A 14,905-nucleotide genomic window follows, 5' to 3' on the forward strand; every position below is an offset into this window, starting at 1 on the left:
TCCCTTTATAACTTTATAAGATAGGACAGTAGAGATGCTAGGCAGGATGGTGGAATGCTCCTCTTGCGGGATGTGGGAAGGCAGGGAGATCCCCTGATGACTACATCTGTGAGAAGTGCATCCAGCTGCAGCTTCTAACAATCCGCTGTAAGGAGTTGGAGTTGGAACTGAATGAAGTCCAGATCATTAGGCCGAGGGGGTGACAGATATAGAGGTAGTTATACCCAAGGTGCAGGATACAGAAGACTTGGTGACAGTCAGGAAGGGGAAAGGTTTTAAGGAGCCAGTGCAAAGTGCCCCTGTGACCATCCCTCCTTAACACAAATATATCACTACTGGGGTGGGGGTGGGTGGGTTGACCTAACAAGAAAATCACAGTGGTCGGGTCTCTGGTACTGAGTCTTCCTCTGTGACTTGGAAGAGGAGTGGGGAGAAGATGCATGCTGTGGTGATAGGAGATTTGTTCGTTAGGGGAACAGACAGGAGATTCTGTGGGTGAGAACAAGATTCCCAGATGATGTACTGCCTCCTGGGTGCCAGGGTCTGGGCTATCTCAGGTCAAGTCGTCAGCATTCTTAAGTGGGAGGGTAAACAGCCAGAGGTCATGGTTCATGTAGGTACCAGTGACATGGGTAGGACAAGTGATGAGGCACTGCATAGGGATGTCAGGGAGTTAGGTGCTAAGTTAAAGTGCAGGACCTCCAGGGTTGTGATCTCAGGATTGCTAACCCTGCCACATACGAGTAAGACCAGAACCAGGAAGATTATACAGTCTAATGCATAGCTAAGGAGTTGTTGTAGGAGGGAGGGCATGAGATTTTTGGGTCATTGGGCTCTGTTCCAGGGAATAGGGGACCTGTACAGAAAGGACAATTTGCACCTGAACTGGAGTGGTCTAATATCCTAGAAGGGAGATTTGTTAATGCTGCGGGGTGGGGTTTATAGTTGAGTTGCAGGGTGATGGGAACCAGAGTGCCAGAACAGTTAGAGGAGAGGTTGTGGAGGCAAATGTTGGGAAGACCTCAGACAAAGTCAGGAACCAAGAGGTTGAGTGTGGTGTGTCTAGTGTCCCGAGCTGCATATACTTCAATGCAAGTAGTATGGTAGAAAAGGTGAATGATAGTGCTGAAGATGAGGTAGATGGTTTACAAAAAGAAGCTGGTGATAGGGCAAAATTGCAGTCAACAGGTGAGCTGAATCATTAAAGGCGGTCAGAATCGAAAGGGCTGAATACAGGACTGAAGGTGTTGTATTTGAATGTGCGCAGTATACAGAATAAAGTAGATGAACTCATAGCACAGTTACAGATTGGTATATATGATGTCGTTGGCATCACCAAATCATGGCTGAAAGAAGATTATAGCTGGAAGCTATGAACCGGAATTAATTAGGGAGCTTAAGGTAAAAGAACCCCTAGGGAACAAGTGATCAGAATATGATCGAATTTGCCCTGAACTTTGAGAAGGAGAAGCTAAAGCCAGAGGTATCAGTATTACAGTGGACTAAAGGAAATTACAGAGGCATGAGAGAGGAGTGGTCCAGAATCAATTGGAAAAGAACAGTGTCAGGGATGACGGCAGAGCAGCAATAGCAGGAATCTCTGGAAAAAATTCGGAAGGTAACGAATGTATACATCACAAAGAGGAAGAAGTATTCTATAGGAAACTTGACACAACTTTTGCTAGCAAGAGAAGTCAAAGTCTGCATAAAAGCCAAAGAGGGCATATAATACAGCAAAAATTAGTGGAAAGTTAGAGGATTGATTGGGAAGCTTTAAAAAACCACCAGAAGGTAAAGAAAGAAGGTAAGCTAGCCAGTAATATTTATGAAGATAGCAAAAGTTTCTTCAAATACATAAAGTGTAGAAGAGAGGCATAGGTGGATATTGGACTGCTCGGAAATGATGCTGGAGAGGTAGCAATGGGGACAAGAAAATGGCGAACAAACTGAATAAATATTTTGCATCAGTCTTCACTGTGGAAGACACTAGCAGTATAGTGGAAGTTCCAGGTATCAGGGGTCATGAAATGTGTGAAGTCATCATTACTAGATCATAGTTTCTTGGGAAACTGAGAGGTCTGAAGGTAGATAAGACACCTAGACCTGATGGTGTGTACCCCAGAGTTCTGAAAGAGGTGGCTGAGGGGATTGTGGAGGTATTAGAAGTGATCTTTCAGGAATCACTTAATTCTGGAATGGTTCAAATGCCACTCCACTCTTCAAGAAGGGGAAGAAGCAGAAGAAGAAAAACTATAGGCCAGTTAGTCTGACCTCAGTGGTTGGGAAGATTCTGGAGTCAATTATTACGGATGAGGTCTGTGGGTACCTGGAGGCATGTGATGAAATAGGCCATAGTCGGCATGGTTTCCTCAAGGGAAAAATCTTGCCTGACAAGTCTGTAGAGTTCTTTGAAGAAGTAGCAAAGAGGATAGACAAAAGAGAATCAGTTGATGTGTACTTGGATTTTCAGAAGGCCTTTGACAGGGTGCCGTACATGTGGTTGCTTAACAAGCTACGAGCCCATGGTATTATAGGAAAGATTCTAGCATGGGTAAAGCAGTGGCAGGTAGCAAAGAGTAGGAGTAAATGGAGTCTTTTCTGGTTGGCTGCCAGTGACTTGTGGTGTTTCACAGAGATCAGTGTTGGGACCAATTCTTTTTGCATTATATGTCAATGATTTGGACAAATGAATTGATGGCTTTGGTGCAAAGTTTGCAGACAATATGAAGATGGGTGGAGGGGTGTGTAGCTTTGAGGGAGTAGAGAGGCTTCAGAATGACTAAGACAGATTAGGAGAATGGGCAAAGAAATGGCAGATGGAATCCAGTGTCAGCAAGTGTATGGTCATGCACTTTGGTAGAAGAAATGAAAGGTTTGACTATTTTCTAAATGGAGAAAATAATGCAAAAAAATGAGGTACAAAGAGACTTGGGAGTCCTTGTGCAAGATTCCCTGAAGGTTAATTTGCAAGTTGAGTCAGTGATAAGGAAGGCAAAAGCAATGTTAGCATTTATTTCAAGAGGACTAGAATATAAAAGCAAGGATGTAACATTGAGACTTTATAAAGCACTGTTGAGGCCTCACTTGGAGTATTGTGAGCAGGTTTGGGCCCCTTATCTTCAAATGGATGTGCTGAAACTGGGGAAGGTTTAAAAGAAGTTCACAAAAATGATTCCAGGATTGAATGGTTTGTCATATGAAGAATGTTTGATGATTCTGGGCATGGAATTCAGAGGAATGAGGAGTGACCTATCGAATGGTGAAAGGCCTTGAAAGAGTGAATGTGGAGAGAATGTTCCCTATGATGGGAGAGTCTAAGACCAGAGGACATGCCCTCAGAATAGAGGGGCCTCCTTTTAAATCAGAAATGAGACGAATTTCTTTAGCCAGAGAGTGCTGAACCTGTGGAATTTTTGCCATAGTGAACTGTGAAGGCCAAGCCTTTATGTATATTTAAGGCAGAGGTTGATAGATCTTGATTGGTCAGGGCATGAATGGATACAGGGAGGAGTCAGGAGATTGGAGCTGAGTGGAAAATTGGATCAGCCATAATGAAAAGGCAGAACAGACTCAGTGGACCAAATGGCCTAATTCTGCCCCCATATATATTGGTCTTGAAATAAAGTGAAATTATCTGTGTGGGTGGCTTTCAGAACCACTGTAAATACATTGAGGTATACAAGGGGAAAGCAAGACAATGCAGAAAGGTTACAATTCTGGAGTAAGTACAGTGCACATAAACAATAAACAACTCATGACAAAGTCAAGAGTTCATCTAACTTACAAGAGGAACATTCAAGGGTTTCAGAAAAGTAGGATTGAAGCTGTCCTTGAGCTTGGGGTGCATATTCTCAAGATTTTGTATTTCGGCCCAATTTGCACATGGTGGTGGGTGAGGCAAGAGAGGTTTGAAGACCTACAATATTGTTCAAAAGTCTTTTTTTATATGTATACAGTATTTATTTATACTGAATGGTAGATGTATAATTAGAGCGTAAGCTAGGGTGCCTAAGACTTATGCACAGTACTGTATTTATCAACGTGGAGCGGATAGCGAGGTTGTAAATCTGGCAGAAGCACAGGATGTTGGGAAATGCAAGGGTGGAGTGCTGCACAGGTCAGACAAATTCAGCCCTTAGACACCAGGCAATGTAATTTGGCTCCTAACAGTTGGTTTATTGATCGTTACAGAATGCCTGTTTGGCCCTCCTTCCCCTCTCCCTTTCCCCTTTCCAAACCATGATACCACCTCTCAGTCCACAATAACGAGCCATATCAGAATCAGGATTATCACCATTCACAAATGTATTGAAATTAATTTTTTCTTGCTGCAGCAGTACAGTACAATACATAATATTTTTACGGTACTGTGCAAAGGTCTTAGGCATGCAACTCTATTTATGTACTTAAGACATTTACATGGTACTGTAATTTTTGACTAAGCCAGTGGCCTTGTGCATCAATGTTCCTTCCTTTGGCGTGTGTTAGTGATATCTAATTACAGTTCATAATGTATCTTTTTAAAACAGTACCAATAGATGGGAGCTGATATATGACAATTTTTAAGTTCCAATCTTTTCTTTGGAGGTTTAGTTGGAAATTTTAATCAAGCAATAAGAAAGCATGATATTTGCCTATAAACCTATTTTTTAAATATATATATATATATATATATATATATATATATATATATATATATATATATTAAAGGGTGGTGGTGATGTGGATAGTTTAGAAGGTTGTTACAATCAGATGCAGAGCTGAGCAGAGACTTGGCAGATGGAGCTCAGCTGGAGAAGTGTAAAGTGATTCACTTTGGAAGGTCAAATTTGAAGGCAGAATGTAGAGTTAATGGCAGCATTCTTAGCAGTGTGGAGGAACAGAGGGATCTTTTGTGTCCATGAAACAGAGATCCCTCAAAGTTGCCATGCAGATTGATAGGATTGTTAGGAAGATGTTTGGTGTGTTGACCTTTATTCCGGGGTTTGAGATCTGAGCTGTTAGATAATGTTTTGTCTCTATAAAACCTGGGTTAGATCATATACTTGGAATGTTGTGTTTAGTTTTGGTTGCATCCTTACAGGAAGGATAAGGAAGCTTCAGAGGGGCTGCAAAGGGGATTTATCAGCACGCTTCCTGGATTAAAGAGCATATCGTATCAGGATAGATTGAGCTAGTTAGGGCTTTTCTCGTTGGAGCAAAGAAGGATGAGACATGACATGTACAGAATGATAAAAGGCATAGATCGAGTGGACAGCCAGAGTCTTTTTCAAATGGCTTGTAGGAGGGTCCATCATTTGAGGCTGATTGGAGGAATGTCAGAGGTAAGGTTTTTACATGGAGAGTGGTGGATGTATGGAATACACAGCCAGAGGTGGTGTTAGAGAGGCAGACACAGTAAAACATTTAAGAGTCTCTTGGAGGGACATGTGGATGATAGAAAAATGGAAGGCTATGTTTGGGGGAAGAGTTAGATTGATCTTAGAGTAAGTTAAAAGCTCAGCACAACATCATGCCAAAGGACATGGACTGTGCTATAATGTTCAATTTGTTCTAAGTACAAACCATTCTTTAATGTAAGTCTCTCGGACTTAAGGAAGATGCAGATATTTATAGCTATTCTTTAAAAGCTGCACTTTTCTGAACTGTTCCTTTTTGAGGGTTGCAGGATGGATTTCTTTCTTCCAGCAAGACGATGCTTCAACTTCAAGCGTGGTTTATCCTTCCAGTGTTTAGTGCTGATTTAACATTCTAAACATTATACTTGAAAGCTGAGAAAGGTTCTTTTATAAAGATTCTTGAAAATCTGTCCACAGGAGTGCCTCGGCACCACCGAGGGGAGATATGGAAGCTTCTAGCAGAACAGCACCAGCTGCGGTATCAGCTTCCTGTGAAGCAGCAACCAAAGACTACTCAGTATGAAGAACTATTGAAACAGTTAACATCTCAACAGCACGCAATACTCATTGACCTCGGTAAGTGTTCACTTCATTCATTTCCTACTCGTCGCTCTTCTAGGTTTTCAGATGGGCTGACCTTACAGAGGTACACCCCGGTAAAGGCTGGGTTGTGAGTCTGTTGATCATTCTATGTGGACAGACTGGAGAGGAATAGGCATCGTATGTAAAAGCTACAGAAGAGTAGGAATAGGGTAGATGTTAGCCGGTTCTCCTTTTCCCAGTGAACCTCCTTGCTGTCTTCTGTGTGCTGACTTCTCAAGAGAGAATGCCTGAAATTCTGAACTGAAGGCAAAGATCACACATATAAAAGGCAAATGGATTAAGAATTAATCTACACATTGTTTTTGAGATGCAGATTGGCTTTTGGATTACCATAGGCTGTCAGTGTTCCTGTGGCGGAGTTATTTCTCTGTTCTGGGAGACTATCTGTTGCACAGGCATCTGGACAATAGGGCTGACTTGATAGAATTGCTGGTGTTTTCTTGCCCATTTTCAGTTGTTTGGTGATCTCTTGAATGGAAAATACCTTGAGGTTTCATACCTCCCATCATTCCAGAGGCAGGTCAGGTAGCTAATTCACATTGGTCAACTGGCTCTGACTGCCAAATCTCATCTCAGTCTGTTCAGAACCACTTTGCACTTTCATCTCCTTTTCAAGAGTTTGCATTGTTTCACCTCTCCTGGCTTTATTTGATATCTTCATTTTTTATGGCCTGCCCATGCAGCCTAAAAATGTAGTTCTAAAATTATCTTTGCTTCTTTCTTGCCCAGCATTTGCACTGAGCAGTTCCTTGTTCCCTGTGGCTTAGCTCTCTTTCACAGTTCCCTCATCAAAACCATTCCTTTCTACCTCTGGCCTCATCATTCCCATGCCAGAAAGGGAGGCAGTTTTATTTGGAGGAGTGATGATATTGAGTCCTAAAGTTAAACCAAGACCTTAAGTCTTATGGGTATCTGAGCAACATACATAAAATGCTGACGGAACTCATCAGCCAGGCAGCATCTATGGAAAAGAGTAAACAGTTGACGTTTTGGGCCGAAACGTTTTGTTTGTGTTGCTTGAATCTTGATCAGTTTCTTCTGCTGTGCTGAAATGCTGAGTTTAGCAGAAAGCCTCATGACCCTGGATAGTGAATATCCACACTGAAGCAGGTTAACTATTCTTCCCAGATCTGCAGATCACATTTGCTCTTTTCCTTATATGGCTGGCAAAACTATTTACTGATCTAGGACCATCTTGAATGGTCGTGCAATCTTGAATTACTTTTTCTCTCTGGGAGACCATTAAATTGAAGCCCTTCACCCCCTGAGGTTAACTCTCGCCCAAGCCCTAAACTAGCATCGATCACGAGTGTCTCCCACATCTCACTGTTTACTCTAAGCTCATGTTGTCCATGGCACACACCTCCTGCACAGTCACTTCCTAGTAACCTTAGCTGGTGTTGTCAGAAGTCTGTCCTGCGAATGTATTACCCCTATCTCTGTGAAACATGCCATTCCTACCTATCACCTTGAAATATAATCCTTAGCTTTTGCATCCTGAGAAACTGATCCCTTTATTTTCCAAGTATCCAAACACCATATTTCTATCACAAACAAGAGAAAATCTGCAGATGCTGGAAATACAAGCAACGCACAGAAAATGCTGGAGGAACTCAGCAGGCCAGACAGCACCTATGGAAAAACGTACAGTCGACATTTCTGGCTGAAGCCCATCAGAAAGACCATATTTCTATGCTTTTTCTTTTTATCAATGCAAGTATTTCAAATGTTTATGACAAATGTGAGAAAATTATTTTGTTCGTCTTGGAAAGAGTAGTTTCCCTGGCATGGATAACTTCATGCTGCACAACATTGAACTGGTTCAACAACCTGTGGACTCACTTTCAAAAACTACACATCTCCTGTTCTCAATATTATTTATTTGTTATTGTTGGGATTTTTTGTATTTGCAGTTTGTCTCCTTTTGCATTTCAAGTCAAGTCACTTTTTATTGTCGTTTCGACCATAACTGTTGGTACAGTACACAGTAAAACAAGACAACATTTTTTCAGGACCATGGTGTTACATGACACCGTACAAAAGCTAGACTGAGCTACGTAAAAAACCAACACAGGAAAAAAAAAACTACACTAGACTACAGACCAACCCAGGACTGCATAAAGTGCACAAAACAGTGCAGGCATTATAATAAATAATAAACAGGACAATAGGGCAGTAAGGTGTCAGTCCAGTCTCTGGGTATTGAGGAGTCTGATAGCTTCGGGGAAGAAACTGTTACATAGTCTGGTCGTGAGAACCCAAATGCTTCGGTGCCTTTTCCCAGATGGCAGGAGGGAGAAGAGTTTGTATGAGGCATGTGTGGAGTCCTTCATAATGCTGTTTGCTTTGCGGATGCAGCGTGTAGTGTAAATGTCCGTGATGGCGGGAAGAGAGACCCCGATGATCTTCTCAGCTGACCTCACTATCCGCTGCAGGGTCCGAGATGGTGCAATTTCCAAACCAGGCAGTGATGCAGCTGCTCAGGATGCTCTCAATACAACCCCTGTAGAATGTCATGAGGATGGGAGTTGGGAGATGAACTTTCCTCAGCCTTCGCAGAAAGTAGGGACGCTGCTGGGCTTTCTTTGCTATGGAGCTGGTGTTGAGGGACTAGGTGAGATTCTCTGCCAGGTGAACACCAAGAAATTTGGTGCTCTTAGCGATCTCTACCGAAGAGTCATCGATGTTCAGCGGGGAGTGGCCGCTCCATGCCCTCCTGAAGTCAACAACCATCTCTTTTGTTTTGTTCACATTCACAGACAGGTTGTTGGCTCTGCACCAGTCCGTTAGCTGCTGCACCTCCTCTCTATGTGCTGACTCATCGTTCTTACTAATGAGGCCCACCACAGTCGTGTCATCGGTGAACTTGATGATGTGGTTCGAGCTATGTGTTGCAGCACATTCGTGGGTCAGCAGAGTGAACAGCAGTGGACTGAGCACGCAACCCTGGGGGGCCCCCGTGTTCAGTGTGATGGTGTTGGAGATGCTGCTCCCGATCCGGACTGACTGAGATCTCCCAGTCAGGAAGTCTAGGATCCAGTTGCAGAGGAAGGTGTTCAGGCCCAGTAGGCTCAGCTTTCCAATCAGTTTCTAAGGGATGATTGTGTTGAATGCTGAACTGAAGTCTATGAATAGTATTCGAATGTACGTGTCTTTTTGTCCAGGTGGGTTAGGGCCAGGTGGAGGGTGGTGGCAGTGGCGTTGTCTGTTGAGCGGTTGGGACGGTATGCAAAAACTGAAGTGGGTCCAGTGAGGGGGGCAGCAGGATCTTGATGTGCCTCAAGACAAGCCTCTCGAAACACTTCATGATGATGGACGATGGTGGCGGGCTTGAAGCATGTTGGAATGCTGGCGTTGCTCAGGGAGATGTTGAAGATGTCAGTAAGAACATCTGCTAGCTGGTCTTCACATCTTCTGAGCACTCTACCAGGAATATTGTCTGGTCCAGCAGCCTTCTGTGGGTTGACCCTGCACAGGGTTCTTCTCACATCAGCCACGGAGAGACACAGCACCTGGTCATTTGTAGGAGGGGTGGACTTCCTCACCGCCACTTCATTTTCCACCTCAAAATGGGCATAGAAGCTATTCAGCGCATCTGGGAGGGAGGCATCACCCGCACAGGCAGGTGATGTCCTGGATGCCCTTCCACATGCGCCGCGTATCGCCGCTGTCCTGGAAGTGGCTGTGGATTCGCTGGGCATGTGCACGCTTTGCCCCTCTGATGGCTCGGGACAGTTTGGCCCTTGCTGTTGTTAGTGCTGCCTTGTTGGTTGCTCTGAAGGCGGAGTCACGGGTCCTCAGCAGCGCACGCAGGCGGCTCTGCAGTCATCCATGGCTTCTGGTTAGCGCATGCAGTGATGGTCTTGGACACAGTGACGTCGTTGATGCACTTGCTGATGTGGCTGGTCACTGATGCCGTGTGCTCCTCTAAGTTGGTGGAGTCACCATCAGTTACAGCTTCCCTGAACATGTGCCAGTCAGTGTGATCAAAGCAGACTTGAAGAGCAGAGATGGCTTCCTGCTGATAAGGTTTTCACCTGCTTCAGAACTGGTCTGGAGCGCCTGACGAGCAGTCTGTATGCTGGGATTAGCATAACAGAGATGTGGGGGTCTGAGTAACCGAGGTGGGGGGGGGGCTTTGCCCGGTACGCATGGGGGATGTTTGTGTAAGCCAGGTCCAACACATTCTCCCCCCTCGTTGCAAAGTCCACGTACTGATGGAATTTGAGGAGCACTGACTTAAGGTTTGTGTGGTTAAAATCACCGGCGACAATAAACAGTCCATATCGGTTGCTTGGCAGTCTTTGTGTATAGTTTTTCATTAATATATCTTGGTTCAACTGTGAATCCCTGTAAGAAAATGAATCTCTGGGTAGCGTGTGGTTGACATGTACATACTGAAAATAAATTTACTTTGAAACCAGCTTTTTACCAGGAACTTGGAGCCTTAGGTAATTAAGAAATAACATAATTTCTTAAATTTTCCTATTAAGGTCTAACATTAATTCTCTGTACTGCTCTCTACTCAGAAGTAAAAACTCTCATACAACACTGGTACATTTGCTGTTCCCATGGAAATCCTCAATGCCTCCATGTAAAACACCAAGGACATTTCAGTTTGCATTTTATTGTGTATACAGGCATGCGCAGTTGACAACGTGATGCACCTGCAACATAGTAAAACATCCCAAGACTATTTGTAAGAGGCATAATCAAGCAAAGTTTGATCCCAAGCTTTTGTAGGAGACATTAGAGCAAGTGACCTAAAGGTTTGTAAGAAAAGGAGTGTCGTGAGGGAGAAAATTGAGTTGGAAAGGTGTAGATCACAAGGTCCTGAAAAGAAGGCCATGAATTTGGAGGGGATAAAGAATAGGGGCCTACCATCTCTCTTGTAACCATAGTGATTAATTTGGAAAACTCAAGATTTTGTTAGGGTGTTATTAAATTTCAAAGTTGAGATAATAGAAGTTAAGACCAAGCAGAAAGTTGGTTATGATTTTCATTTTAAATTAGTGTGGAATTCCTCCTTTGAATTCCAGTGCAAATATTTTGCACCATGTTTCATGTTTTGGGAGATTCCTCAGTCTCTAAAGTGCATGTATTAATATATTACGTTGTTTCTGTCTAAATCAGAACAGGGTTTTTACAGGGAGGGGTGACTTATATTTGGCAACTTTTTTTTAATCAGCCCGAGGGGAATATAGAAAAAATAGTTCAAATCAGGTTGAAGCTTTGCCACCAAAAACACGTGATGCTGTTGGATTCTTTTGTTCAATATTATGCTGCAATAAAGCTGCTAACTAGATACAAGCTAGTACGTTGTTGCTGATTTTTGGCAATGTGTTGATAGTGCAGTAATGGAACAAGTTGCAACAGGGAGACATTGAAACTGAAACAAATATTAACTGATCAACCGTGGATTTGCATATAAGGAGTTGAAAGAGGTCTTGGTTTCCAAAAACCTGGATTTTCTACCCCCAGATGCGTTCATTCGCCAACTGTTTTAAATGCTGAACCATAAGTTTTATGAACGCATGATTGGTGTCAAGAAAACTGATCAAACCTTGTGGGGTGTGACTTCAGCCCAGTGCCACATTAAAGTAGAATGTGGTTTTTGCTCATGGTTCACCCTGCAGTGTGTTGCAGCTGTCGCGAGGAAGTTTGGATTCTACACCAGCTGCTTCCCCACAGGAAGGAAAAAAAGAAAGGGTGGGCCATAATGGGGCTTTGCTTATCTTGACAAAGTGTTTGATGAAGGACCCGCCCAAAGCTGCTTGTTTTTCCCCCCTTTCAGCTGCTTATCGACGGACTTTTATCTTGAATGTTTTCTGTTAATTTCAGAAAATAGTTTTGATCCCAAACACTTTGTAAGGTAGGCCAGTCGAACAGAAGCATTAATGGTCCCTGACATATGGAGGGGCAAAGTGGTCAGCAAGGGTTCCTGTTTTTGCAGATGTCATCTAACCAGCAGTAATCACTACCAGGACAAGTGCCTGCTAGATCCTAGCCATAGCGTAAAGTGTGCTGTGTGACAGCTAGCTCCCTACACAAGTCGCAGGAGAGAGGACTAGTGAGGATTTTGCGAAAACAGAGAATGTTGAAAATGCTCGGCTTGTTACACAGCATACATGGAGGAAGTCAGGGGTTTAACCTTTCAGGTCAACGGCCTTTCGTCAGAATTAATGAAAGTCAGAAAACTGTAGGGTATCTGCAGGTTTTAGCTTTAGGAGTTTATAGCAAAGGGGTACATAGTCATTCACTGGATACGTCTTTTCATTCTGCCCCAGCAAGAAAACTAGGTTGGGATTCTAAAGGTGAGGCAATGGAAATTACAAGTCCACTGCGTCCTAGCACAGATCCACTGGGCGTCAGACTGCAGATGCCTGCTCAGATTCACAAAGCTCAGCTGATCCAAGTAGCTGTCGCCTCGGCTCTTCACACTTTGGCAGGTGCTAATGCCAGGATGCAAACTGTCCATGGATTTTGCTCCAAATAGAGCAAGCGTTTCTCAACCTCTCTGCTCCATATTAGCCCAGATGCAGGAAGCTTTGTTCAATATTTGCTGTGTAAGTGTTGTGGTCAAATTCCCACACTGGTGAAGTATGTAATGCTGTAACAGCCCGCCTGCTATTAAGTAGGGACACAAGTCGGCTTACAGCAGTTGGTCATCTCCTGCAGTGCATTCTGCTGCGGAGTTTTGCTGCTTCCAACTTTCCAAGTGTTGACGAAGAGTGACCTGGGATGCTCTTCCAGCCCTGGTTGAACTGCTGCAGTTCTGCCTGTCAATTTGCTCAATTCTCGGCTTTTATTTTTACCAAAAGGATCAGACTGAATGGCATTAGAAAACCTGACTCTCCGGTAGATGTTTTGCCCTTCAGTGCTCATACTCAATGCTAAATATGATCATATTCTGTATCTCCGTGACCCTATGGAGCACTTAGTTATTGAAACAAGGTCATATTCTGATTAGAGAGAGGGAGGATTGTGCAGCTGGTCTGTGACTGAGTAAACTAGCAGACTCGGCTGAGATTCATATCTAAGTATTTTATGGCTATGTTTCAATGGAAATTATTCTTATTTAATGTTGGCAGTATAAAGTTTGCTTTAGATAAATGGCATATTATACCTTACTTGGGTGTTCCAGAGTCTTGAATTTGATCCTAACTTTGTAAAGGTAAAGATAAGCTTTATTTGTCACATGTCCGACGAAACATACAGTGAAATGCATCGTTTGTGACACTGGCCAACACAGTCTAAGGATGTGCTGGAAGCAGCCCACAAGTGGCACCGTGTTACTGGCACCGACAAAGCATGCCCAAAACTGACTTACACATTCCAATGTGGAAGGAAACCATAGCACGAGAGAAAATCTACACGGTCGTGTGGAGAACGTACCGACAGCAGAAGTAATTGAACCCCAGCCACTAGACTCTACGTTACCATATTGGCCCTTTGCTGTCTGTATGGAGCTTGCATGCTCTCCCTATGCCTGGTGTGTTTCAACTAGTCAGCCATTTCCCTCCCATACTCCAAAATTGTGCTAGTCAGTTAATTGACTACAATTAATCAGTATTTTTTTTGTTTGTGGCCTCCGTCAGCCGTGGTCGACCATGGGTACTGCGCCTCTGGTAGTCACTGGGGGTGGCTTCTCCAAGGCGCAAGCCAGGGCAGAGTTGATATGGAGATCCATCTGTTGCCCATGCAGTGGGATCCCACCCCCTATGCTGACGACAGGTCCAAAGGAACAACGAAAGTCAATACAGTTTGGCATCACAGAAGTTGCCGTACCGATGCTGGGTACAGCAGTCAGCCGCCTTTGGGACCCCAACTCCGGATTTTTCCTCGGGGTTTACTCCCGAAGCCTTTCCCGTGAGTGGGTCCAGCCGCAAGGCAGCGGAGGTTTGAAATCTGAGTTTTCCCTCTCCTAGATGAGCTGCCATCCGTGGTTAACGAGCCCCATCTGCCCGGAGCAACTGGTTTTAAGGTGCCAGTGGCCCGCCTTTGCCCCTTCTCCTGTCAGTGAGAACAGCTCCACTGGGCATAAGAACTACACCACACGTGAAGGCCAGGAGCTGGACTTGGTTGTCAGAGGCTGTTTGAGATGCACGCCATGAAGAGTATTTGTTTAGCAGTGGGAGCTCGTCCCCACTACCACCCTTCGGCTATGACTACCTTTGGAGCCAATTAACCACTAATTACAATAGTTAATTGTAAATTAATGCTTGGTGTAGATGTGTGGCAAAAATGGTGGACATCTGATTGAGAATAAAATGCAGAGCTACAGAGAAATACGGAGGGAGGAACAGTATTGTTGGGAAACCAATAAACAAAGGATTAGTTGGTTGCAATAAATGATCATTCAAGCCAGTTATAATGTCTTTTGCTTTCAAGCCTCTCTTCCAAAATTACAGCTTTTGAAGGGAAAGGAACTGAACCCAGGTGCATAGTGACAGCCATTTCACTCCTGGATTAAAATTTTATTAATGTTTATGTGCCTCTGAATTGCATGAAAGGAAATACAGAAAGCTTGGTTTTAGGGTTGTCATGGTCCCAGTGAGTCGCTGACCTAACGTGACAGAAATTTGGAGCCTGGTTGGATGACGTGGGCGAGTTGGCCGAATGCCAGGATGCAGGGGAAGATGTAAACAAGAGATTCTGCCGATGCTGGCTGTGCAGAGCAACACACGCACCATATGCTGGAGGAGCTCAGCAGGTCAGGCAGCATCTATGGAGGGTTGACATTTTGGGCTGAGACACTTCATCAGGACTGGAAAGGAAAGGGTTACAAGCCAGACTAAAAGGGTGGGGAGAAAGGAAGTAGAAGCTAGCCGGTAATGGGTGAAGTCAGGTGAATCAAAATCAGGTTTCATATCACAGGCATATGTGTATGGTGAAGTTTCTTG

At 43.9% G+C, this 14,905-nt stretch overlaps 1 protein-coding gene across 3 annotated transcripts in view; it reads left to right on the forward strand.

Annotated features, from left to right (window-relative positions):
• tbc1d1 (TBC1 (tre-2/USP6, BUB2, cdc16) domain family, member 1) overlaps positions 1 to 14,905 on the forward strand; it is a 244,658-nt gene that overhangs the window by 205,118 nt on the left and 24,635 nt on the right. For all 3 annotated transcript variants that reach the window (XM_059989027.1, XM_059989028.1, XM_059989029.1), the window contains exon 14: positions 5,817 to 5,975. In XM_059989027.1, the coding sequence (XP_059845010.1) occupies positions 5,817 to 5,975 (159 nt within the window). The remainder of the gene's footprint in view (positions 1 to 5,816; positions 5,976 to 14,905) is intronic.

This window comes from Hypanus sabinus, chromosome 14 (assembly GCF_030144855.1).
Source record: "Hypanus sabinus isolate sHypSab1 chromosome 14, sHypSab1.hap1, whole genome shotgun sequence".
NCBI classification, from domain to species: Eukaryota; Metazoa; Chordata; class Chondrichthyes; order Myliobatiformes; family Dasyatidae; genus Hypanus; species Hypanus sabinus.